Source organism: Cebidichthys violaceus, unplaced genomic scaffold (genome assembly GCF_023349555.1).
Source record: "Cebidichthys violaceus isolate CVI_PGR_0920_01 unplaced genomic scaffold, fCebVio1.0.p SCAF_45, whole genome shotgun sequence".
Classification (NCBI taxonomy): domain Eukaryota; kingdom Metazoa; phylum Chordata; class Actinopteri; order Perciformes; family Stichaeidae; genus Cebidichthys; species Cebidichthys violaceus.
The window spans coordinates 1,676,858-1,704,748 of record NW_027176650.1 but is presented as its reverse complement, the minus strand read 5'-3'; the positions used below and the strand labels follow the sequence as shown (position 1 = coordinate 1,704,748).

At 47.2% G+C, this 27,891-nt stretch overlaps 1 protein-coding gene across 2 annotated transcripts; it reads left to right on the top strand.

The window, feature by feature from the left end:
- Positions 1-942: 942 nt before the first annotated feature.
- On the top strand, positions 943-27,891 carry LOC137886711 (potassium voltage-gated channel subfamily H member 4-like). Of its 2 annotated transcripts, none has more exons than XM_068729286.1 (16): positions 943-1,038; positions 8,827-9,060; positions 11,047-11,178; positions 11,331-11,464; positions 16,481-16,721; positions 17,186-17,343; positions 17,544-17,745; positions 18,354-18,548; positions 18,847-19,046; positions 19,302-19,551; positions 19,628-19,842; positions 23,216-23,254; positions 23,967-24,334; positions 25,047-25,126; positions 25,828-25,904; positions 26,594-27,891. In XM_068729286.1, the coding sequence occupies exons 1-16, from the start codon at positions 963-965 to the stop codon at positions 27,635-27,637; spliced, it is 3,645 nt and encodes a 1,214-aa protein (XP_068585387.1). In that variant the 5' UTR covers positions 943-962; the 3' UTR covers positions 27,638-27,891. The 2 variants fall into 2 exon arrangements, with proteins under 2 accessions (XP_068585387.1, XP_068585388.1); XM_068729287.1 differs by having other exon boundaries at positions 25,055-25,126; positions 26,594-26,681.

The following is a 27,891-nucleotide window of genomic DNA, read 5'->3' as shown; positions in this document are numbered from 1 at the left end:
CCCAGCAGAGACTCTAGGAATGGTATTTTTAGGGCAAAGTAAAGTAAATATGTAAGAAAAACAAGTCTGAATATTTCTTCAGACTCACACACACACACACACACTTTCACAATGTCCCTTGAGTCAGACATGACAGAACAGCACAATGGCACACAGTCCACCTGTATACAATAGCCTGCGTGGACCGACGTGCAGGTAATCCATCTTTCCTTGATCTGCAGACGTGCACACAAAAGCCATGTGCCAATAGTTGCACTATGGGGTGTAATGGTGCTGTCAGCTGCTCCAAAAGCATCCTCTCTCTCCCTCCCTCCGTCCTCCACCTCCGCTCTCTCCCTCTCTCTCTCTCTCTGAAAACTGGTCCCCATAGAGGATGCCAGCATCTCATTGGCTGGGGCATCACAGGAGTGGATGGGAGCAGGAGGGAGAGAGAGAGAGAGAGAGAGGGAGAGAAAGCTCAAGAAGATGCAACTACTCTGGCACAGCATCTTGACAGAGCTGTGAGCGGAGGGATGCGAGGTGTAGACACAAACACTGTCACTTTGTTCCTCTCGCACATTCTGGGTCCTCCTGTAGATGGAAGAAGCGGTGCTCTTGCTCCACGTCGCTGCTGTAACGAGCCCTCCGGCTGAAAGGTGCAGACGAGCAACAGCTGGGCTGACGGAGCCGAAGCTCTTTGGATCTCACCTGGACTCGGTCTCTCTAGGCGACCCACACCTGAACCTCTGCGTTGTTGGAGTAATTTAGCCCCCCCCCCCCCCCCCCCCCCCCCGAACCGCGCTGTTGTCTCTGGGAGAGGCGTTCGCCTGGAGAAGGGTGGCAGCTTCGACTGTAAATGTGTGTCCCCGCCGGCGCTGGACCGCCACCCTCACAGTCTCCTGCACCGGCCGAGAGCCGCCTGCCGTGCCTCTGGGATGGTGTGACCTCCAGCCAGCTGTTGGCCGCTCCACATCTGGGCCAAGATGCCAGTGATGAAGGGCCTGCTGGCCCCACAGAACACCTTTCTGGACACCATCGCCACGCGCTTCGATGGCACCCGTAAGTACAAAGGAAGCATCTGAGGCGTGGTGGTTTTGGTACTTGTGGTTTTGCACACAACTAACTGTTCTTTCAGTTTTTGGGCGTCTGGGTGGATTAGTGGTTTGGGGAGTTTGTTGTCCTTCACTGTATCCTATTTAATGAAGCCAAAAAACACTTAAAAATGAAATAATTAAAGGTCTTAATGCAGGATGGCTGTCATCACAGGAAATAAGACTTGCTGGTTGCAGCTTGCTTGAGAAAAGAAAGAATTTCCTACTTGAGAAAAAAGTTAGTTTTCACTTCTACAGTAAATGTACCTTCAGAAATCATTCACATTTGTTTCACACAGTTGGCTCCAAACCAGCCGTTTCTGCTTGATCTGCGTCTCTTGTTTTGTTCCTTGTGTGCCGCCTCAGGGGAGCTCGTGCCGCGTTGTAAACAAATACCGCGGGGACGTCTGTTGTTTTTGTTCGCTTGTCGGTTCAGCCTGCCCGCTTCTCTGCTAGTCGTAGTCGCCCGAACGAACCGCTGGCTCGCAGTCGTTCTCCGAGCCGGGTCTCGACTCGACTCGGGGGGAAGTAAACACGGCGAAATGAGAGACATCAGAGTGTAATTGATGTGTAGGGCAATGCAATTAAAGCGTTGGCTTGCGGGTGAGGCGTTCTAATGAGGTGTTAAATGATCTCTCGAGAGCTTAAAACACACACTGCCAATCAGGGGAGCTGTAGTTTGAGATGCAAAATGAAGAGGTTTGTATTAACACTTTAAATTGAGCGGTGACGTGGGTCAGGGGTCAGGGGTCAGGGGTCAGGCCGTCATGGTGCATCTAACCTGCTGAAGGGTCTGAGAGCTAAACATGGACATGGGCTGATCTCTGGCTGAACCTCACCTCTGACCTCTCGGTGAAATGGGGAAGAAAACACGTCCCTTTCGGGCTCAATGTCTTTTCTAATGTGTAACATGAATCAGTAAAGAAACCTTCCTCATATGTTGTTGTTATGTTTATTCCTTATTGATAGCAATGTCTAGAAACACTGAAGCGTCACAGGACTCTTCCTCTTCCTCGTAATTTAAAGACATTCACGGCGACCCCTTCATAGGTCGAGCTTTACTTCAGTTCAGCAAAGTGTTTCTCCTGCATGCTTGTCGATGAGTAAGCAAATAATGGCCGATATGTTGGCAGTAGCGGGACACGTGCCAGTTTTTGCCACCTCCGAGCCCGTCTCATAGCCGACCGCGAGGCTGCGGCTCCTAGACGAGTGGCAGAGTGCCCACCGCCCAGAATAGCTTCCTTCCTGTTGCCGGGGCGACAGGGTCCCGCGCCACTTGACACTCGATGATGCTCGAACACATTTTGGTCTTTGAGAAAACGACGGTCCGCTAAAGAGAAAACACTTGAACTTGCTTTCCAATCAAGGACTTTTTAGAATCCAGCTGGTCTCTTGTTTGTCAGAAAGGCGCGTCATTAAAAACAAAAAACAAAAAAAACAACAAGTGGCATTGTGGGTCGTGCAGCTGCGATCTCGTTTTCAGCGTCACTGCCCTCAACCTGCTGTAAATAAAAGGTGCTTGAAAGCAATCTGTCTCTATAGACGGTCCTAAAGGTTTTACAAGACTCAGTGTTGGTTAAAGTCACCTTCATGTTTGACCTTTTAAACAAATATGTATTTGACACTCGAACACTGTTTCTTCACATTCGTCTGTTGAAGGTGGGGGCGGTTTGTCCGGGACGTTCAGGTCTAAACATGTGACATCACAACTTGTCTGGAAGCCAATTCCCATCCAGAATACTTACACATTAACACAACATGTACAGACAATTCAAAAGACTAAACTCAACAAACCTTATGCATCCTTAACGCATATAAAACAGGAAGCCTGTCTCACCACTTACAACAAGTTTTGTATCAGCTGAACAAAAGAAAGCAGCGCTGCTGACTGAGCAGACACATCGCCCTCGCCTAGTCAGCTATTTACAATAAGTACAATTTATATCAGACTGTTATTCATGCAAACATCATTATCCTGTTGCATTTATCTGTTTTACTTGTCCTTAAAATAATTGTTTCCCCCTATACACAACCAGACCGCCCTCTGCTATGCAAAGCATAACTCCTCTCCGGGACAAATAATAGAGCGTTTTGGTTTTAAAAACCCTCCCGGACGTTCTCCATTGTTCAGCTTATATTCCACATTGTCAGGCCTTCAGTGTAATTTCTCCACTTTGTGGCTCACAGATGCTGGTTGGACTGCGCTCAACCTTCGGAATAACCTTTGCAAAAACTGAACTTTTAACTGAACCGATCGTGGACTAAGAAAATGTACATCCATATAGACTATAAGCCGGATGTCAGATCAGGTTAAGTCACCACACAGTACTTGGCTCACGGCAAAGTCAGCGGTCCTGTTCCCCCAAGGCTCTGTGTGCATGTGTGCATGTGTGCATGTGTGTGTGTGTGTGTGTGTGTGTGTGTGTGTGTGTGTGTGTGTGTGTGTGTGTGTGTGTGTGTGTGTGTGTGTCCAGGGCTCAGTGTTTGTACCACTCGCTGACTCTATACATGATGTGTCCGTGTGTTTGTGGTTGAGTATTTATCCCTCGTAGGGTGAACCTCTGACGTCTGGTGTGAGGGTCACGTTACAGAGCGGCACCTCTGATTGCAGCTGGGCAGATGTTTGTTGTCCAACAGGCGAAACCTTTGACCTTGCGGGTTTTCTATGTGCACCACTGTTGTGTTGTGTTGTGTGTTCGCGTGCTGCAGCATACACGCCTGTCCTTTTTTACACCCATCTCTCCCCCCCCCCCCCCCCCCCCCCAGCTCTTTTACACGACCTCCCCGGCGGCAGTTTTCAACATTGACAGCAGCTCTCGCCCCTGTGGGGCAGCGTAACCACGGGGCAGCTGCAGGCAGAGATAAGAACCGGGTTTATTTTCCCTCTAAACACTTTTCTTTTAAAAGGCGACCGAGGAACCAAAGGGGAAACGGGGAGGACTGTCACGTCGAAACCTTTATGGAGCTCATTGTTAGCCAGCTGATGAACGGGTCTTCATGGGCAGCTGGAAAACTGCAGACAGAAGTCAGAGGATAGCTTTGCTGCTTCTCTGTATCTAGCTTTACAGGTGCTGCGTTTAATTTAGGCATTGATTTGTCTTTGTTAAAGTCTTACATACATACAGTAGAGAGATCATTCAGTAGTAGCAGAGTTGGTGGTTTTGGTACCTGGCTCCTCCTGAATCTATGCTTTTGAGTAAAGACACTGAAATTCTAAATCTGCTCCTGCATGTGCAGGTCTGCACCTTTTCGTGGGAGCTCCGCCTCCACCGGTGTGTGAATGTAGGTGTGAGTGGGTGTGAGGCTTTGTAGAGCACTTTGCACCATTCTCAGAATAAAGCCACGACATAAATGCAGTCCTTTTTGGGCTTCTTTTTTTCTATGATTCAGACCACAATAGCACAGATCCTTTTGGTCAAACCTAGCATTATTTGATCACTGATATCAAAACATACATCAAATGACTGATGATTTCCGGATTCCGGTGACCTTTTCCCCTGCAGGTCCACCTCTCCCTGCACTCTAACCATCCGCCCCAGTGAGTGATTACACGCTGCTGGGTGGTAATTAGCTGGTGGAGTCAGCGGGCCGAGCCTCGCGGGCTTCATCCGTCTCACAGAGGAACTTGTGCCACACATGGACACGATGCAGGCTGCTCGCTGTCAGTGGTAACATGTAGCATCATCATGTCAGATTACAGTTGTAGCAAGTCAGCACAGATGTGTAATTAAGGAAGCTGGCGCAGCGGAGCGACCAGTCAAAGCAATATCCCCGAGAGGATTACAGCCTAAGAATTGAGGCATTGTCACAATCTCTCACACACACACACACACACACACACACACACACACACACACACACACACACACACACTCACAGAAGCGGTTTATCAAGTGGGGTCCACTGGACTGCTTGCTTTACCAGAGGAGAAATAAGTAAGCATTTCTTTTCAAAGACCACATCAGAGGACTTCCAGGATATGAAGTGATCCATTCAGAAACGGCACGTTCATCAATGTCTTAAAGGAACAGTTCTACTTTTTGGGAACAGTCTTTTCGAGAGAGAGATACCACGTTTGTAGTATATGCAGCTGGAGTCGGTTAGCTTAGCTTAGACTGGAGACGAAGCCGTGACTTCTAAGCTAGTTGTCATCAGCACCTAAAAACTGCACCAGGCCGTTTTGTTACAGATAATTAAAGGAGACATGAAGGTATCAGCTGCTGGTTGTAGCTTCACAGTACCATGAGAGTGGTGCAACACATGCCTTTCAATCAGAGGGTCGTCGGTTCGATCCCCGGCTCCAGCTTCGCTAGTCTCATGTCAATGTGTCCTTGAGCAAGACACTTAACCCCAAAACCGCTATAGATACTGAATTGTAAGTCGCTTTGGATAAAAGCGTCTGCTAAATGACTGTAATGTAATGGTGCAGATCTTCTCGTCTAACTTTTGTCAGTAAATAAATGTTGAACTATTGCTTTAAATGCAATTTACCCCCCAAAGAAATTGCCCTCCCCTGATTTTTTTTTAGCATTTGAGGAAAACCTTGAGTTCCTCCAACTTGAACAAATTGACTCTGAGTCATGCAGATAACTTGATCTATGACTGATCGAATCTACGGCGTGAAGCAGCAGTTTCTCCAAACGCAGCACAAAAGTTTTGTTTCCTTATTGTGGCTCGTTGTGTTTTAATGCATCCTGAGGAAGTGATTTACGACTACACCTGCCCTCGACCTACTTGAAGGGCCGCTGTAGGGATGATTCTGAGTAGAGATGCACCTATTCTTAGGTGAACATTACATAAACCACAGATGAATGCGGTTGCTCTCCGACACTTTCCTGGCTCGTTGAGTTAGAAATTTATAGAACATGAAAAAGAGGGCATGGTTTTTTTTGTTTCTTCCCTTTCCAACAGGGTAGGCTAACACATGGTGTTCAGCCAGTGTTCCCAGGGCGTTGTACCAGAGCATTTAAAGAGCGATCGGTTTGCAGTCTCTCTTCACAACACCAGTGAACACAGAGATCTGCAGTAGATGTGTGTGGAGCAGAACTATCTCAGCTTCTCCATTTTAAAGTCTGGGGGGGAACAGCAAATGTAGCAAGGCGTAGCATCGGCATAAAGCCTCCTCTGTCTGTTGATGGATCCGACTAACGCCCGTCTCTTTCTATAATTCCACAGTGACAAGTTTAGCTGGTGCTCACTAGCACACCCCAGAAAGGTTGTCACCGCTCAGAAAAGACGTCCCCTATGGACTGCTTTCTGCTCAGTCTGGCCAATTAAAGTGCTAGATTGTGGAAAGCAGCTGCTTAATACTCCTCTTCCTCCTCTTCTTAGGCTGGAGAATTCACACTGTACTGTACTGTATGTGCACTGCTTCTCTGCTCTGCATTCAGAAACTCTGGAGTCTTATGTTTCCAGTTAAGCGGCAGAAATAAGTCGGTTACTGTAGAGCGAAGTTTGACGCCTCAGTGCTGATTATTGCGAATGTTAGGCTGTGTTAGCGCTACACAGATGTTAGGCTGTGTTAGGCTACACAGATGTTAGGCTACACAGATGTTAGGCTGTGTTAGGCTACACAGATGTTAGGCTACACAGATGTTAGGCTACACAGATGTTAGGCTGTGTTAGGCTACACAGATGTTAGGCTGTGTTAGGCTACACAGATGTTAGGCTGTGTTAGCGCTACACAGATGTTAGGCTGTGTTAGGCTACACAGATGTTAGGCTGTGTTAGGCTACACAGATGTTAGGCTGTGTTAGGCTACACAGATGTTAGGCTGTGTTAGGCTACACAAATGTTAGGCTGTGTTAGGCTACACAGATGTTAGGCTACACAGATGTTAGGCTGTGTTAGGCTACACAGATGTTAGGCTGTGTTAGCGCTACACAGATGTTAGGCTGTGTTAGCGCTACACAGATGTTAGGCTGTGTTAGGCTACACAGATGTTAGGCTACACAGATGTTAGGCTGTGTTAGGCTACACAGATGTTAGGCTGTGTTAGGCTACACAGATGTTAGGCTGTGTTAGGCTACACAGATGTTAGGCTACACAGATGTTAGGCTGTGTTAGTGCTACACAGATGTTAGGCTGTGTTAGGCTACACAGATGTTAGGCTGTGTTAGGCTACACAGATGTTAGGCTGTGTTAGCGCTACACAGATGTTAGGCTGTGTTAGCGCTACACAGATGTTAGGCTGTGTTAGGCTACACAGATGTTAGGCTGTGTTAGGCTACACAGATGTTAGGCTGTGTTAGCGCTACACAGATGTTAGGCTGTGTTAGGCTACACAGATGTTAGGCTACACAGATGTTAGGCTGTGTTAGTGCTACACAGATGTTAGGCTGTGTTAGGCTACACAGATGTTAGGCTGTGTTAGCGCTACGCAGATGTTAGGCTGTGTTAGCGCTACACAGATGTTAGGCTACACAGATGTTAGGCTGTGTTAGTGCTACACAGATGTTAGGCTGTGTTAGGCTACACAGATGTTAGGCTGTGTTAGGCTACACAGATGTTAGGCTGTGTTAGGCTACACAGATGTTAGGCTGTGTTAGCGCTACACAGATGTTAGGCTGTGTTAGCGCTACACAGATGTTAGGCTGTGTTAGCACTACACAGATGTTAGGCTGTGTTAGCGCTACACAAATGTTAGGCTACACAGATGTTAGGCTACACAGATGTTAGGCTACACAGATGTTAGGCTGTGTTAGCGCTACACAGATGTTAGGCTGTGTTAGCGCTACACAAATGTTAGGCTACACAGATGTTAGGCTACACAGATGTTAGGCTACACAGATGTTAGGCTGTGTTAGTGCTACACAGATGTTAGCCTGTGTATTTCAAAGCTCCTTCCACCGGTAGCTTTGGCATCTAGTCTAACAAAGAAGCCTTCTGCAGCAGGATGATTAAGGTCACACGCGTCTAGCAACAGAGGGAAAGGGTAACGTTAAACTATACCTATCACCGGGATTAATATATATATATATATATATGTGTAGGTGTGTGGAACGAATGTACTTCAGCCTGAAGTTACTGAGACGAGATGCCAGAACAGAGCGAGGAAAGGGCAGACGGCTGCTGCTGCTGGAGAACTGTCCACGGTGCTGAAAGGAAGACGAGAAACAATGACGACACAGAGCTGATGTGCTGTGGTGCTGAATGGACATCTCGAGTGGAGCGCAAAGTCCACATCATGTGATCCATGTGATGTGAAAGCCAAAACAATTTAATGAGACATCTAGACGTGTGGATCCTGGTGGATTTTTCAGAGCCTGAACAAAGATTTAATATAAAGCCATTTTCATAAGAAAGATGTTTTCTGTCTCATTATCTCTTCTGCAATATCAGAATCCAAATACATTGTGAGTTAAAGAATACATTTATTTCAATGCATCCCCAAGTCACTTATTTACCAACTTATGCATCTCTCCTCTACATCACTACATCACTAACCTTTCTGCTCGCTTTAAACTCCAGTCAGCTGTTTGTAATATCTTGCAGCCCGGGAGCCATTTTCTTCAACCATCCACACGATGACTGCTCGGGGAAATTAATTTAGCCTGAAATTGAGTCCACACCAAAGTCCGATTCATGTTTATTTGAACTTGTAAACTAGTGTCGAAGCTTTGAAAAAACTTCAAGAGCTAAACGGACTTTGAATCTACTGCGATGAACACGTTTGCACCGAGCTTCAGACTGAAACACGATGCTATTCCGACGCTCCATTTCCTCCTAACACCTTTCTTCCACTTCCTCCTCACAGACAGTAATTTCCTGTTGGGCAACGCCCAGGGCCACCGCGGCTACCCCATCGTCTACTGCTCCGACGGCTTCTGCGAACTGACGGGCTTCACGAGAACCGAGGTGATGCAGAAGAACTGCAGCTGCCGCTTCCTGTACGGGGCCGACACCAGCGAGCACGTGGCCCATCAGATGGAGAAGGCTCTGGAGGGCCGAGAGGAGTACCAGGCCGAGGTCCACTTCTACAAGAAGAATGGTGGGTGCGCGGCGGAGCGGAGAGCCTAAATGTGTCTGCAGAACTTCGTCATTTAGACGTAGAAACCTTATCTGGCAGTTAACGGCCCTGTCATCTTGTGTTTCTATTAACTGGGGAAACGACAAACCTGTTTCCTGAATCCTGCTCTGGTTTCATCAGGCTGTGATAATCGGTTATCTGTTAAGAGCACATTCATTTTTAGATGAGAGCTGAATATTTTGGTTGACTTATGAATCTCCACGGTGATCCCGAGTTTTAAATACGGCGGGTCAGCTTTGCCGTGCGTTCTCTTTGTGCAGAGTAAGTGTTCGTTGGTATTAATAGGAAAGTATCAAATCTGCGGTCCGTTCTTCTCGGTGATCCGTTCAATGCGAGTGCAGAGAAAGGTGCTGGGAGTGAACTTGTGTGCTGGAATAACAAGCTGGTCTCAGATACATATTTCCAAAGCCGATCATTCTTGTATGTATAATGTGGATAATGAGGGACAAAGGCACCGTGCATAGTGTTTATGTGTGTGTGTGTGTGTGTGTGTGTGTGTGTGTGTGTGTTTATTAGTGGAGCTTCAATCCATTCCTTCTGACTTCAAGCTAATCCTTCCGACAAAGTCTTCGGCACGCGGGATTACGTTCCCAAACCTGCAGCCTCAAAGTGTGCGAACCGCTAATTACGCTGACAGACCATCAAACCTGCTCTGTAGTGCAGGACATGTAAGTAAGTAACAGCAAGGCAGTGAAAGTGCAGCTAATGAAGGGAAGGAATACGATCGTCTGTAATATGCCGTCGCAAAAATAACGTGATTTTGTTTTCAGACACAAAGAACGACGGAAAAGAAAAGAGAACGAAGAGAATGAATTCAATTTTAATGGCAGATATTGATTACTTGTAACAGTATTAGGGAGAATCAGGATAAAATCAGACACACACACACACACACACACACACACACACACACACACACACACACCCCAGAGCGTGTCACAATGCTTGTTTTGTCAAACCAATAGTTCAAATTCCAAAATGATTGAAAAAAAAAGTCTAATTATTGAAATAATTGAAAACACAAAGCGGCAAATCCTGAAGCTGGAGCCATGAAATGACTTAAAAGATTATCAAAAATAAATGTTTTGCCAATTAGAGGAACAGTGTGTAGGATTCAGGGGACTGTATTAATGCTATAAATGTTATATAATATTCATAACTATGCTTTCATTCATGTATGATGAACCGTGGTGTTTTGGTCTGAATGAGCCGCTTACGTCCTCTTCACCACTAGAGGCCACTGGATCCTACACACCGCTCCTTTACATGTTCTGTCCACAAACTCATGGATTAATCTACGAATTGTTTTAGCTTAATTTATAACAAAATGTCATATTTTATAAGCTCTTCATAGGTTTGTTTAGTGTAGTAACTAAAACTGTCAAATAATTGTGCAAAGCACCATTTTTCCCCTCTGAGATACTGTGAAAATAAAGTACTAATAGTAAATGTACTGAGTTACATTCCACCACTGGCACAAAACACACAAATAGCTTCTCGTGTTTGTGTATCGACACCCACAGCTTGGTGCTAAAACACCAGCATCTACTGTTGTCTTCCTCTGTCCTTATCTATAGCACACACACACACACACACACACACACACACACACAGTCACACTGGGGACATCGTGATAGAAGAGAAACATCTGTTTGGCAGTGCACAGTTTCTGCAGAGTTGCTAATGAGCATACAGGTCGCAGAGATCTGTGACGCTGCTTCCCTGCCGACTAGTTAGGAACCAACCCTCTGACTTTCCTCTTTGTGCACAATCCTCCAGAACATGGTCCCCCCCGTCTAATTGGAGGTATATATTTTTAGAAAGGGGCGATGGCGTGCTTGACAAGTACGAGCGGCTCGGACACAGGGAGCTGACGTCATTAATGAGATGCATCACGTTTACTCCGGACGTGTCTGTTGAGGGCTTTCCTTCATTCACTTTTTCTAGGTGTGGCCTTCTGGTGTTTGCTAGACATCGTGCCCATAAAGAACGAGAAGGGCGAGATGGTTCTCTTCCTCTTCTCCTTCAAGGACATCTCTGACACCTATGGAAGGGGCCACCACAACAGCAAGAAGGAGGGTAAGGTTTACAAGCCCCGCATGCAAAAGACTCTTGCTTACTTGGAGCTTGATTTAGGAGCAGCTCTCGGTTGTGTTTGTGTGTCTTACTTGTGTCTTCTCAGGTGCTCGTTGTCTTCCTTGTGTTCTGATTCATCTAATCTGTGCACACAGGTTCAGAGGACAAGAGGCGCAGGAGGAAGAGCAGCTCCCACTTCGTCGAGGCCAGGAAGCGCGGACGCACCATGCTGTACCAGCTGACCAGCCAGTTCTCGCGGGGGGGCAAAAGAGAAGTCAACCTGGGCGGCGTGAGTAAAATAATGAAATAAACAGGAGTTACTCAATCTGGAAACTTGAATTATTAATCTTAAAATGAGTTTTTTTTTTAGGAAGACAATATAAGGGAAGTCTTGACCCAGATTCCCAGAGCGTGGCGGCTTATCTCTGGAACATTCATCACATGGGTTTAGTACTTTAAGTCCGCTGAATGATTTTTAAATTTATTTGCGTGGAAGCTGTTGTTTGGTTGGCTTTAAATGGACAAATTGCAAAGGTCACTGCGGCAGCCGTGGCCGCTGGTTGTCACTGACGGTGAGGTGTTGCGGGTCAAAGGTGAAGCTTAATGCGTCACTTTTTTGGGAGGGGACGGGGGACGGGGGACGGGACTGTCTAGACATGCCAACACCTCGCCAGTAGGAGTCCTGTAATGTAGGTCATTATGCGCGCTCATTTCAGATAAGTGTGTCATGTTGCCGGTGCAATTGCTTGCCTTTTAAGTGTGTGTGTGTGTGTGTGTGTGTGTGTGTGTGTGTGTGTGTGTGTGTGTGTGTGTGTGTGTGTCAAGTACCTTAAAAGGTACGTTGTTGTGGGGAAATAGACCCGAGCTACAGTCACACACAAAGTGGCAAAAAAACTAGCATGAGAATTTTTTTTTCGAATTTTGATATATTGAATAGATTATGATTATATAGATTTTTTTTTTTATCTTGCCTGATTTTTTACAGGGCCACTGGAAAGGGTGGACCCCACATTTGGGTGAAAAAAGTTTGGGCCTGTTTTTCAAGTACCTTAAAAGGTACGTTGTTGTGGTGAAATCGACCCGAGCTACAGTCGGGATTCAAAGGCCTTTTGTCGGCTTTGAATCATAAAGTTGCGCTACACTCCAGCCGAATGGTATTCATGAGCTCCTGTTTTGCTCTCAGATAGCAAACAGGAGCAGGTTTTTTTTTTTTTTTCTAGCGGAGCACCGTTTTGAGATAATCCCGCTTCCTCCCTGCAGAGGCTCAGTTACCAACTGGGTCTGTACTCAAACCTGTCCGTCACAACGCGGAGCTTCATCCCAGGGGGCCGGAAGCAATTCAGAACGTTTCAGGGGTAAATTAAAACGCTGGAATGTGTGATTCAAGCGGCTATTATTAACGTTTGTATATTTAAAGAGATTCATTCACCCTTGTTGGTGCCTGGAACTCTTGAAAGCACTTTAAATTGTGATGGTATTGGTAATGGCATGCAAACCTGCAAACACAGGATATAAATCTGATGGAAATCTGACGAAATTTGTATAATTAATAATTCATCAAACGATGTCAAACATGGTCTTATCTTATACTAAGTGTGGGGATTTGCTGCTTCTCTGTTTTATATCATTATAACATGAAGACCCAATAATTAAAGGTTTACCCAAACATGATGAGCAGAAAAAAAACACCCAAATAGCAGTTTCTCTGTAAAGGCGATGATAAAAACCCTCACAGAAACCAGACCTGCACCTCCTGCTGCCCTGCTTCCAATCCCACCTACTTACAGATGGCCTTGTTCACAGACACCACACACACACACACACACACACACACACACACACGTGTTCCAAAAACACATTCACACGTTTACAACAGACAGAAAATGATGCCTTGAGACAGACATAACATTCACAATCATATGCACAATGTTTTTCATTCACATTTTACTCTCAGCACGAGACTTTTCACGCCAAGACGCTCTCACGTCTCTCTTTCTGTCTCACGCGTCGATTTATATACAAATCGTTGGAATATGAAATTCATCAAACAGTGTGTGATGTGTTCACAGCCTGCTCTCTGACATATAAATCACATTGCAGGTAAGAGACAATTCAAAGTAGCAGTAGTTTGAACAAACCGTGTCAACGTCTGAGCAACTTTTCAGTGAGTTTTGTGTAAACAGTGAGCGGATCACAGGTGAAGGCAACCTGTGCTTTAGGATATAGATCAGATCTATTTCTGCGAGGTATTGTTTCGTCTTTCCTTTGACTGTCTTGTGATCAGTGACTTCAGAAAACCTCGACGTGCCGCCGGTGTTAAACAGACTAAACATGTTTGCTTGTTTGTGCTTTCCTCCCACATCACCCTCGGCAATACGTCTTCATTTGTTACATTCATACATGTGCAGTTCATGCTGCATCGTACATATCGGTGAGAATCGATGAGGAACTCGTGTTCACAAGTTGTTTCATGATTAGCTGACACGTCCAGCAGGGACCAGTCCATCATCGAGCATTCACTGTAGGAAATGGAGAGAGTTAACATTAAGTCTGCTTCTGCATCTTTATCTCTCGCTCCCATCATGTTCAGTGCCCTCACTTCCTCCCTGTTCTTAGCTTTAGACCCTTTTCTCCTCTCTCTCTCTCTCTCTCTCTCTCTCTCTCTCCCTCCATCTGTCACTACCCTCATCTCTCTTTGGTCTTCATCCCTCTGTATCCAGCAGTCTTTCCCTCGTCTATCTGTCACTCTGTGGCGCCCAATTTTCTTCTGCGTTTGCGTTATCTGTCACGCTTCCTCTTTCTTTTCCTGCTGCTGGAATATTGTAACCCTGCATCCACTCCAACCTGAACCTCCAATACTTTTATGTACTTTAATATAATATTAAGAGTACAGCCTTCTTGTATTCAACTCCAGGACTTACAACCCAGAGGGAGATGCTGTTCTGAATTGTATATTTAACATCCATTATGAGTTAATAAACTGTAAAAATGAAACGACCCAACATGCATCTGTAATAATGACCCTAACAACGGTCATATTTCTGCATAATCAATCATTTTACTTTTGATTTTGTATTTTTTTACCGATTATACAACTGCGATGTTGAATTCAGGACTTTAACTTGTAATGGAGTATTTGTACTTTGTGGTTTTGCTACTTTAAGTTAAATAATGGGTCAAACTACTTGCCATCCTCCCACTCTGACTGACTATATTTCTCCCATTCTGTTTTCATTCCTCTCCGTCTGTCTCCCCCTCCATCGGTCTCTTAGCTTCATCTCTCGCTCTGTTTCCGTCTGTCTCTCTCTCTCTCTCTAGCAGTGAGCTAACAATGTCTTCCTCTGCCTCCACACCGCAGACAGCGACTCCAACTAGACCTCCATTTAGCGCTTCAGGCGAGGAAGAAACAGGGGGAAGCTGTCTCCATGCTGGAAAAGACACAGACACGTCCACGGAGCTTTAGACCGGAGCGCAACCGTAACCCATAGAAAGAGAGCCGGTGGCTTTTTAAATGGTCTACCACGCGCTACGCTGCCTCCCCAGAAACATGTCCGGCTTGAGTTTCTCTTCGCCTGAAACGCAAACTGAGATGTAGTTTTGATGCTGTCAGCCCATGAGTGTATTGTTCACTGTAACCAGGCACACTGACAAGTAGTTCAGACCGGATTTTAAGCAGCTTCCCCAGAGGAGAAACCACCACTGCCTCTTTTCACCATAATAAACGTGTCAAAGAGCTTTAAATCTGGAGGTGTTTTGAAGTTCAAATGCTTCTTTGTCTGACTGTGACACACAGAGGTCGTAGTTCGTGTCCGTGGCCTGAGCTCTCACACATTACTCTCTTTTCTCACGTTCAGAAGGCAAATGTTTATCTTTAGTCTCTGGCTTTAACGCGATTCATTGAAGGGGAAAACTAGATTCTTTGAAACTAAAAATCGTATTGCATGTGATGTAATGAGCTTGTGGTAATTTACAGTTTTTATTGTGTTGTGTTTCCGTCAGGCCTAAGTAGTATTTTGGGGTTCCTCTGCTCCTCTGGTAAGCCATGCGTGTGTCCTCTTCCCCATCGAGGACGGGCTTTTTATCAGCGCCGAAGCCCAAAGCACACTGGGAGACGTAGTTGGAACAGTAAGCTCCGAGCTACAGCGGAACAGACCAGCTGCAGCTATGAAAACATGCAGCCCCACGTGTCCTCGAAGTGCCGGGCTTTTCTTTTCTAATCATCGGGACGCGCTCGGCCGACTGCCTCGAGCGCCGAAAGGTCAGGTGGCGCAAATTAAAAACCAAAAACGGTCCAGCTTTTGCCGACATTGCTCCACAGTCGGTCGGCGTGCTCTTTCTAGATTGTGATGAATCACGTATGTTTTGACCAGAAAGAACAAGGAACAATTGGATGATTCTTTCCTTTCCTGTCTTCGCACAGACGTCTTTTAAAAGGCTGTCCATCGTCTCCCAATTACTTTCAAATTGTCCGTCTATTCCCTCCTAGTCTGCTTCAGAGCTCTTATGACTCCTCACCTGTGTGTGAAGTGTTGTTCTGTCTGTGTCCCTCTCACTGCCGTCAACGGGAACAGCTCCTCCTCCCCGTCTCCTAAATGGTTTAGGCTATTAAGCGCCAAGTGCGTGGAGAACTGCACTCTCATTATGTGCCGAATGGATCCCCCCCCCCCTCCCCCTCCTCATCAGCAGTAGCAATTCATGCTTTCTGCAATTGGATTTTCTCAATAAAAAAAAAAATGCAATGAGTGGAAAGAAAATAAAAGCAGAAGATGGCCGTCGTACCGCACCGCCTGATACTTAAAGATGGCGTTTTTGGAGGGATGAAGTCAAGCCAAGGCCGAGTCGTGTATGAGATTATCGTTGTCGGTGGTAACGTTCCCCTTCACTGACCGCGGTCCCGTGTCTGTCATCTTGCGTTATTACCTGCACGGCCCACTTAAAAGGCTTTATCACCGTCTGTGAGGAGGCTGTCCTGAGTAGATAACCGGCAGCATCGCCGTATCCGTTTCACTTGAGTTGCACACCGTACCGAATCATCGCCGGGTCGGATCACAGGAGAGGGTGTTGACATTTGTATTGTCTGTCGTCTGCAAAATCTTGGCGCCGCGATGTCCATCTGATTACCGTTTTATTTCCGCAGCGCTCCACCTCACGACCATCTGGTTATCAAGTTATTCATGTGTGCGGCTTCTCTGATGGTGTTTTGTATATTTATCAATGTAAGCTAAAAAACTGAAGAAGCGTGCGCATCCTGTATGCACATGTATGCACATGACCGTGTATGTTTGAACTCCTTCTTCTCTTGCAGGGCATGATCGACAAGCCTTCGATACCGGAGTACAAGGTGGCAGCGGTGCAGAAGTCGCGCTTCATCCTGCTCCACTACAGCATCTCTAAAGCGCTGTGGGACTGGCTCATCCTGCTGGCCACCTTCTACGTGGCCGTCACCGTGCCCTACAACGTCAGCTTCACGCCGTACGACGACACCGTCACCGCCGCGCGCTCCACCATCGTCAGCGACATTGTGGTGGAAATGCTCTTTATTATAGGTGAGAAGACACAAGCGCATTCAGGGAATTGCGGTGTATTGGACATGAGGTGTCCACTGATTAGCTTCTCTTAACTGAGATCTGTATTGAGCGATGGGCCAAGAGCTCTGCAAACATCGACAGCTTGGATGACAGACACCCAGAGGTCTGCTCGTTGTGTGCGCCACATTCTGACACTGAGATGACGATGATCTGCGTTCACAAACATGCTGATTCATACGGATGCATTCAAACAAAGACTTAAGTTGCTACTCCACCCGTTCTATACCTTTCAAAAGTGCGAATGACAAACATTGTGGGTGTGGTCTAAAGTATGTATCGCGTACAAGCGAACCGCTGGGATCGAAACCGAGCTTGTGATCTTTCCTCACTGTATACATTTCATCGGTCGGACGCACGTAAACGTCTGGCCCCGTCCATCCTAATGAATGTGACGATACCTTTCAACCTTTTTCCGTTTGCAGACATCATCCTAAACTTCCGCACCACCTACGTGAGCCAGTCGGGGCAGGTGGTGTACGAGGCGCGCTCCATTTGCATTCATTACGCCACCACCTGGTTCTTCGTGGACCTGGTGGCCGCGCTGCCCTTTGACCTGCTGTATGCCTTCAACATCACGGTGGTGAGTGCAACCGGACAACGATGTGTTCAGCCGTCTTTCACTGGGACTGCTGACATGCAGCAAAATGGATTACTTATGAATGAATAAATCCCTGAAATGCTTAGCCTCTGAAATGCACCACCTTGCATTCCACCAGGCAGCTGTTGCTGCTGCCTGCCTGCCTGCCTTGTTTTGAGCAACACTTGCTTCTCCTCTTTCAGACCTCCCTCGTCCACCTGCTTAAAACGGTGCGCCTGCTGCGCCTCCTTCGTCTGCTCCAGAAGCTGGATCGCTATTCCCAGTACAGCGCCATGGTGCTGACCCTGCTCATGTCTGTGTTTGCCCTGCTGGCACACTGGATGGCCTGCATCTGGTACATGATCGGACGTAAAGAGATAGAGACCAATGAGACCTGGGACATCGGTGAGTCTGCCTGAGGCCTCGCTAAAGAGGGTATGAAGGTCAGGTTTGGGGTTCCATCCAGCGAGAGTGAGACAGTTATACGACTGATTCTTTACCATGCAACATCATTTATTAAACGAATCCAATGCATCGTACTCCGAGTGCTCGTTCCATAGCTTAAGCACGGTGCTGACTATATACTGTAGGCTGCATCAAAATGAAACATTTGACCCAGTCCGCTGTGCAGCCTGTGTGTTTGTGTTTCTAATTGTGTGATAGAGCTGTGGCGGTATATTGTGTCTATAGGGAGGTTAGGTCCAACCTGCTAATTACACTTGGTCCTGTTTATCCCTGGAGGAGCCGATCTATTTCTGCCCTTGTCCCTCAACGACATGCCAGCCTCTTGAAAGTCTCTGTCACACACACACACACACACACACACACACACACACACACACACACACACACACACATACACACTCACACCCCAAACATGCACTTCTGTCTCTCCACGAGACCAGGTACTGCAGTACCACGCTGCCGCCACCACCTGTCACAGAGCTCAGACATAATAATAATAACAACATCACCCTTTGAACGTCGCTCACGCTCTACCTCCTCCATTCAAGGGTGGCTTCACGAGCTGGGCAAACGTCTCGAGACGCCCTACGTCAACAGCACGGCGGGCGGCCCGACGGTGCGCAGCTCCTACATCGCCGCCCTTTACTTCACCCTCAGCAGCCTGACCAGCGTGGGCTTCGGCAACGTGTGTGCCAACACCGACGCCGAGAAGATATTCTCCATCTGCACCATGCTCATCGGCGGTATGTCTGACACCAGGGCTGCATTCTCCCTCTGGCGTCTTGGCACGCCGGAGCTGGAGATTCAGCAGGAAGTGGGTCTGATCATTTGGCTGGCAATTTTTTAATTTTTAAATTTTTTGCCATCTTCCATATACCAGTAAACAGATTATTTTAGCTGAGGTGGCAACTATTGGTTCAACAATCCAGGAGATAATGATTGTGTTATACAAAAAGCTTCTTGTGTGGATTAATAAGCAGATAACCAGGAACAAGTGTCGATGATTAGTGATCAGTGTTTGTGTTTCCGTCCCTCACGCAGCGCTGATGCACGCCCTGGTCTTCGGCAACGTGACGGCCATCATTCAGCGCATGTACTCCCGGCGCTCTCTCTATCACACGCGCATGACGGACCTGAAGGACTTCATCCGTGTCCACCGGCTGCCCCAGCAGATCAAACAGCGCATGCTGGAGTACTTCCAGACCACATGGTCCGTCAACAACGGCATAGATGCCAACGAGGTAGGAGTCGCCTTTCATTGTTGTTGTCATGTAATACTTTGTGTACGAGCCGCCCTCTGCCCTCGAGAAACGTCTGGGTCATGTTGTCATCCGTTCACCAACCCTTTGCAGCTGTAATTCTTCGTGATCTTTACACAAAAAAATTGACATCCTGTTGAAATTCAAAAGAGGGTAACTGGTGGCAACACAGTCCGTTTCCCTAAATGCCAATGAGCGTCACCTCTTATTACATCCCCCCCCCCCCCCCCCCCCCAGCTCCTGCACGACTTCCCCGATGAGCTGCGGGCCGACATCGCCATGCATCTGAACAAGGACATCCTCCAGCTGCCGGTCTTTAAGGGGGCCAGTCGTGGCTGCCTCCGCTCGCTCTCCCTCCATATAAAAACCTCCTTCTGCGTCCCTGGGGAGTACCTGATCCGTCAGGGCGACGCGCTGCACGCCAACTACTTCGTCTGCTCCGGGTCCCTGGAGGTGCTGAAAGACAGCATGGTGCTGGCAATATTAGGTTGGTATTGTTTTAGCATCACGTTCCAGGCGATGACGTCGTGGAGCAAGAATATTTATCGGTTTTTGGATTTCAGGAAAAGGGGACCTGATTGGGTCTGACCTGCCTGGAGCCGACCAGGTGATCAAGACCAACGCCGACGTGAAGGCGCTGACCTACTGTGACCTGCAGTACATCAATGTGCGCGGTCTGAAGGAGGTGCTGGAGCTCTACCCCGAGTACGCCACCGTGTTCACCTCTGACATCCACAACAACCTCACCTACAACCTGCGCGAGGGCAGCCAGGACGAGGTACTAACCCTACATCCATCAAACGTGTCTTTTTCATATTCAATCCCTAATTTATGACTCTCAAAACGTTTTTTTAAGCCTAGAGAATTCAGAAATTCAACATCTAGTTTCATTGCTCCCCCCCCTCTCACACACACACACTCACACACACACTGCCCCCCCCCTTTGACACTTGGTCTACCACAACGACCAAAGGGCTGCCGGTGGCTTGATTGTCACACCAATTACACTGCATGGGTGCCGCTGTCAGGCAGCCGTATCGCTTCCCTGTCGCCGTTCCCAAAAGCAAAGCCGGGTGACATTACAGCCAGACACTGACCTCCTCTCAGCGCTGCCCGTTACCCCTCGCGGTTCTTTAAGACCACCCTCCATCCGTTGGAAAAAACGCACCAGCGTCTGTTATATAATCTGCGTAAAAGATGCATCTCGAAAACCCAGAAATAGTTTAATTAATTACAGAAGCAGTGTGACAAAGTTCAACGGCTGCTTTGCTGAACTCTTTGCTGAGCTGCAATCAAAACAAATGAATGCCGAGATGTCTTTCATGTGTGACTGACGGAGCTGACGGAGCTCCCCGAAGACGATCCAAAAGTCATCAATATCGTCAATCTGGAGCGTTTCCTCTCGGCTCCCACAGGCCTCTCCCGTTGTTTTCTTGCTCATTAGTTCATTCATTTAAAAAAACGTTTTTAATCATTTGGTTTGGAATATGAAGAACAGGACATCTGTGCTGGCCATGTTCATTAATGGATGCCAATGAGTGAAACTGTCTTGATGACGGCTTCAAAAAGAGAATTGTTATTTTTGAGAGGTTTCATCCCATAAACAGACATCATAGACATCATTTTGGCACCTGACAGAATCCAATTATACACTACAGAGAAGCTCGTTATTGGAGAAACGTTATCCCAGAGCAGAGAACGTATAGAGGCCATGAACATATACACGTTTTTAAAGAGTTCTTACCGTCTCCAATTATGACTCAAGCAGGCGTCTCTGTGGCGTCACAAGCTCTGACTCTAGCGCTCAGCTACCTGGTCGAGTTCCATAACTCCTGACACACACACACACACACACACACACACACACATACAGTAGGACTGGTCTCATCCACATCCTCACGGTGGGTGGGTTGCTGTGTGATTGGAGGTCCACATTACACTGGAGAGATACTGGAGAACTGCTGACTGTACAGCAATCAGTCATAGTGAAATACTGCCAAAGAACCAGATTGTAGGAATGCCTACTACAGTACAAGGTATCCATGAGGGACTTCTTTATCTTGTCAAATAAAGGAAAAACCCCCAGACTACCAGATGGAAAATGATTTTGTCAACTCTAAAATTGAATTGCTTTTACTGATTAAATTATTTTCAATAGGTTTTGGTGGAGTATGAACGTTTTACGGCCCTTTTTTTTTTTTTTTTTACTGCAGACTGCAAACAGACAAAAAAGGTTTTTATGCTAAAGTGGTATTATTTTATTATAACAATGTATGAAATGAAAATCTGAAACGGGTCGCTCATAGAAGCTATATAGAGAATCATCCCCCTGATATGATGATGTCTTGATAGCGTAGCTCACAGCTTGTGTTTGTTTTGCACAAGTAGACACAAATAACGGTTGTTGCAGGTTTTTACGGTCAGGTTGAACGACGTGGAACGACTGAAGACCGAGGAGCGCGGCTCGTTTCTTCAGGGAGGTGGATTCAGAGAGACACGGGACGACTGTTCAGAGTGGGAAGGTCGTTACACCACCGGGGAACCGGCAGCGGCGAGTCCCACTTTAACGAGCACGTCGCCACAGGGAGGGTTAAGCAGTCGTGGAGTGTGAGGAGCAAGCTGGCCGGTCAGGAGTTATATAGGGATGCACGAGCGTGCCGTTCTGTAAGTAGGTCTGTTCTGAACACACCCTCTCGTGAGTGACAGGACATCCCTAAATTAAGTTCCCCGCAAACCAGTTTTGATATGTGGGACACTTGCGGCGTCCTCGCCCCATTAACTGCTATTGATGTTCAATTAATGTCATCTGGCACTAATAATCCTGGCGGCTGATGAATCACTCCGCGCTGCCTCAGGGTTTGATTTTCACCGTCCGAAGAGATGCAAAGTCTCACAACTTGAGTTCTGTTTTTGCTTTTGCTGGAGATGATTTTTAAACTCCGCACTGTTGCTTCAATGGAGGATTAAATTGAATGCGTTTCCTCAGCGAATTGCCGCCCTGCATCAAAGAGCGTTGCTTTGCTCTGTGCCGGTGGAGCGGTAGACCGTGGCTCGCGTTGTCACATTAAGCCACGTTGTCAGAAGCACGTTTTTTTTTGTTTTTTTTCCCACACATGAGGGAAGACTTCACACTACCACGGTTTCATTTTGCCATCCAGCTGGTGATTGTGCTAAATTGCTTGCAACGGTGTAAGACAGTCTTTCACCGGAATCCCTCCGCAGACGAGCGCAGCAAAAGGCTTCATCACCTCATTTAGATGGTTCCAAAAAGGGTTGAAGTGGATAAAACAGTAGATTACGAATTAGAATTTCACACAGTAAATGCAAAGACATCATCAAAATTAATGCAGCATTCCCTGTGGAGTTCTTGACCTCTACTTGCACTAGGAGCTGCCCACGGTGTCGCACTATGTTCCACTGATCAACAGGTGGTAACGCGTCAAGATATGCTGCAATGCGCCAAAGCTGGATTTGAAATGCTTAAAAAAAATCAGCTTTATGAGGAATAGTGGGGCAGATAGTAGAATAATCGTGCAAATTATGATACAAGCATGACATTTGGTGGAGTTGTTCCCGATTGGCCATTCAAAAATCCAAGATGGCGGCTATTTTTCAAGATGGCCGCCAAATTGGGCCTCCCGAAATTAGTTTTCTTCATAAAACTGTTTGTATTTCCCCGATTTGAATGATCTTGGTGTCTATTCCTATGTTTTTAAGTACTCTGGAGCTACTTTCTTTTAGCCTTCTGACTAAACATTTTCTAAATTTTGCACAATTCTGATGATTTAAAGAAAAAAAACAACGTCTAAGTTGTTGATATTTGTAGCAGTAACCACTGATACATGGGGTGTATGGGTGTGGTGGTAGAAGTAGTACCTTTGTTTCAGCAGTCGGCCACATCCCTTGGATGGACTACTGGCGCTGGTTTTCATCAGTGGCCCGACTCTCATCTATGGCTCCAAGAATTACCAATGTACCGTAGCAGCAACATGGAATTCAAACATAACTTAAACTTTCTTTTTCCTATGAGAAAACGCCACGGGGCACATTTAATTTCGTAATGTGTCGCTACCAGGGTTGAGTTAGATGTCTGAAGGTTTGCCTGTGGGCTGTCTTTTGTAATCCCTGTTGCTTTCTTTGTGTTACTGCAGGGCCTCAGCAGGTTTGCAAGGTCACCCAGGCTTCCCCACGTGAGTTCAAATGAACTGTTCTTCTTCAGAAAGCCTGTTTTGTTTTTTTAATTGTCAAAGGTGCATATGGATGCATATCAAACCAACGTTTAACCGGCATGTCTGGTGAACCCCCTCAGGTTGTTTTGGGGGGTCTCACGGTACTGTATTGCTTGTGGGAGGGTCTGTGGAAGGACTTCCCCTGCAGGTTGAGACTCATTTGGAGCAGACAGGGCACTAGAGTCCCTGGAGCTTTAGCTCGCTAACTGGGTCAGTAGCTCTCCTAATAGGAAACCTTATGAGCTACCTTTTTTCTCACGACGCTTATCGCCCCACCTTATTATCCTAATATTAAAACACTGTTTACATTGCTCATTTTATGTGAAACCAATGGTTTTTACTGCCAAGCACACAGTTAGCCGTGACTAGAGCAGGATTAGGATAATGTGATTAAAATATCATCAGCTGTATCTCATTCAAATCTAAATAATGGCTCTTTATCAGCAGCTTTCATGATTAAAAAGCTCATTATGTGCCGGATTACTCATGAAATGATGTGTGTATTGTGAGTGGCATTTTAAATTGGTCAAACGTGATTCCAGTACCTTTCAGTATTTCCTCAAACACAACAACAGACCATGCAGTTTTAGGATCTGTGCATTCCTTTGTAGAGAGAGCTCACATTAATAGTGTGCCGTTATTAACGATGCATGTTGTATTTGCTGTTCGGCAGGAGGCCAGGCTCCCCTCCATCGTGGAGACTAAGGGGGACGACGCCGACGACTCCTTCCGCCTCTCTCCGGCCACCCGCTCCCGTCGCAACCTCCTGCTCCCCAACTTCAGCAGCCCCGTCCGGCGCACCTCGCTGGGGAACCTCCTGGGGGACGAGTTGCGGCAATTCAACGCCCTGCGGCGCTGCCGTTCGCCGAACCTCAGCCGGGGGATCCACGGGCAGAGCTCGTCCCCTCAGCCGCCGTCGAGAAAGGAGCACGGCTCCCCGAGAGTCACGACGGCCCGAGGGGAGTCGGGGGCCGAGAAGAAGCCTTCAAAGCTGCTTATCCCGACCGTCACCTGCTTTGGACCCCCAGATCTGAGTCCCAGGTAGCCTGAAAGCTGTTATCACATTTAGTCAAGTAGAAAACACAAACTTAATCAGTTTATTTTGACTCCACACTGTTTGTATTTTGGTTAATTTTGATAAAACAGTTCATGGTGGTGGTGCTAAATGGAATTTCATTATATTGAATTTATTCATTATATTATATTTCTAATAATTTCCCTTTTTATTCCCTTTTTAAAACTATTTTGCAGTAGTTTACCTCATTAACACACATATATATATATATATATATATATATATATATATATGCTCGACATATATGCTCAACATGGAGCATCTCAGATGATCAAAGTAAGGTGTTCGCTGTAACAGACACCTAAAGTCATGCCGACAGGAACCGGCATCGTCCACTTAATGCATTTGCATTGCATATTTCAACAGATGTCACTGCATTTCATTACCAGAGCACCTTATCCTCCTGCCCCCAACCATCTGTATTCATAATGTATCCCCAGGTCATCCGGTAAGTCCTAGATATGGGTAAGTGCTGGTTCAGAGAGCTCAGGTGTCTGAACATACCAGACCGGGGCTCTCCTCCTCATGTTCGAGCCCACATGTGCCTCTGCCAGCAGCAGCTCTCATGCCACATTCCTCAGTCGCCTGCGGGGCTCTGATGATAATTGAAAAAGCTCTACTGTTACATTAACTCCCGGCTTCCCTTCTCTCTCTCCCCCCCCCCCCTCTCCCTGCCAGGGTTGTAGACGGCATCGAAGACAACGGACACGTGTTCCACTTCAACGTGGAGCGCGGCAGGCCCGGCGCCAGCGCCCAAGGTGAGTCAAACTCACCTCCCAGCTGCGAGGGTCACCTGGGCGCCAGATGGCTGGAGGTAAAACCCGAGGGTTCGATGTTGCCCTGACTCCTCCTGGGGGACATGCGAGAGCGCGGAGGAATGAAATGACAGCCGGGTTGTCCACAGAGTCAGAGGACACGTTAAATGACGACGGGTCAAAGCGGTGTACACAGATCGTCTAACCCGAGCTCACGCTGACGATCGCTATCAAAATATCACATTCAGTTCAGTTGAAGTCCAACTAATTCACTTGAGAGACGCACGACGTTACACTGTAGCAATCTATGTACAGCGCAGCTTCCTAATCACTGGAAGTGTTTGTGAAAGCTGTGGTGCAGGACTATGGCTATGAGGATCAACCTCCTGGTTTGGGTTGAGTTGTTCTGGCTGTCACACAGCGCCTCCCGGTGGACCGCCTGCATTATGTCTGATTCCACATACTTGCTGCTGTGGTCTGTCTGCTGTCCTATTAGTCGTGTTTTAAGTCTTCACAAGCTTCCCTCTTTTAGATCCTAACATAATCCATAACACCACTGCTGTATACATGTAATACATGCACATACTGTGTCTGTAATTTGTCATCCTCTGGAGAGAAGCTTTTCATTTTAATAATGATAAAGACGTCCACTTGTGTTCTACTGAGTCAGCTACTTATAGTTTGTCTCCTCCTCTTATCTGCAGACTCCACACAGGTCAACGCCACTCTGCTGCTTGAGACAGAGGAGGTCAGACAGAGCATCGGTCAACTCAACCAGAAGGTACGGTGTACAACCTCTTAACCTAAATTAACATTGATTGGAATACAACCTCTGTGCTGTTCTGACATTATGACCCGAGTTCCTGTCCAGAAATGAAGCTAGAAAGTAAGCAGAAGTCGGCTTAATGCCTGCCTTGTGTATCGGTCGGCCCCTGCACTTTTCATTTTAATGTAAAGGTGCAGCGAGAGGATCCAGATGCTGCTTTCTGGAGTCTATATTCATTAATCAGCAGGGTGCTTCTGCAGTGCGGAGCGCTGACTCGACAATCTGAACTAAAAACAAATGTTTGGATAACAACCTCAATCTCCTCGTGGCCCTTCTCTGACCCCCCTGTTCCAAGTTCTCTGTCTACTTTCCTCCCTTGTTGACTCAGTCTGTGTCCATCTGGATGTCACTGCTGCCTGAGAAGTCATGTCTTTCAGTCAAAGAGGGGATCAGAATGGTTTAGCCATCTTTAGGGAGGTCATCAGAACATTAGATCTGGACAGGAATCCAATATTGAACCTCAAAGATAGAAACTGATTCATGTGTCACTCTGTGCTGGGGACTTAATTGGGCAAAACTGTGTTGTTTGATGTGTACTTTGTAGCAGTACTGTACCGGTGTAATAATAGAATACGCAAGGTCGGATAGAATATGCTACAAATTCTGTTAACGTCGCAACTAAACTGTGTGCACTGTCTACGCAGATGGGCACATTAAACCAGGAGGTATCTGAACTCACCAAGGACCTGCACCACATGATGCACCTCCTTCAGGCCCACATATCTGTGCAGCACTACAAAGCCTCCCTTCCTTCGTACCCGTATGGCATCCAAATGGTGCCTAACCCGTCCACGGTCCCCAACAGCGGCGTTTCCTTCAACTCGGCTTCGACCTTCCGCCCCAACAACGATCCTGGGAGCCAGGAAGGCCGCAGCCAGCGAGGAGTTGCGCCCGCTGGACACTGGAACTACAGCGGAGCTGCTGGAACCCAAACAGAGAGCCAGCACTGGCCTCGACCCTCTAGTCCACCTGCCAACTCCTGTCCGCCCCTCTCTGTGAACTCCAGGTCAGGCCCGTGTCGCGGTTCTGAGAGCACGGCGACACACCTGTGGACGAGCCCGTCTCGGGGTGGAAGTCCAGACCTCGCACCTCATGCTGGGTACGAAGACTCTGACAACAGACTTCTTGGTGCTAGCCCGGCCACCATCAGCCAGTCCCAGCCTACTTTGTGCCTGCAGCCTCCCAGTGACGGCGATGAATACTCTTGCCTTTTGTCCGGCGCCCCTACAGGTACGTCCACACACAGCCTGCTGGACTCGTCGCCCAGTCCGTACCCCCGTCTCTCCCCGCCCTCCGAGTCCCATCTTAACTTATCACACGCCTCACATGAGGACATTTGCGTCCTGATATCCGCCCCGACATCCCACAACGTGATCCAGGACACCTCCCTCTTCCAGACGGAGGACTCGCACCCCTCGGTCCACCCTGCGTCTGCATCTCCACCCGCGTTGCCAGGCCAACCTCTCGGATCCTCCCCGGATTCAGCCTCGCGGCGATCGGACGCTCTCGAGCCTGACCTTCCGCTGGGCGACCCGTCTGCCGCGGAACACACCAGTCTGGAGTGCCTACTGGGGAACAGGGGCTCCATGGAGAGCAGGGATAGCGAAAGCGTGTCATCGCGAAGGTCCAGCATTGGTGTTCAGACTCAGAGCACAGAGCAGTCGTGGTGTCTGGACCTCACAGATTAAACTGTTGCAGGGGTAGACTCACTGACTTCACTACAACCGGGGAACAAAAAGTTCTAGACATGCAACTACTTCCAGTGTTAAAGAGACCCTGCTGGAGAATGTTAATGCGTGCTGTATTTAATAACTTCATTCCTGGGCGCTCATATTTCTCAAACTCCACACAATTTACACCATTTCTATGCAAAAAAGCATGTCATCTGTGCATTATCTTGGATTTACTGAAGTGTGTCTTTAAATAAAGCAGTTCCAGTGTA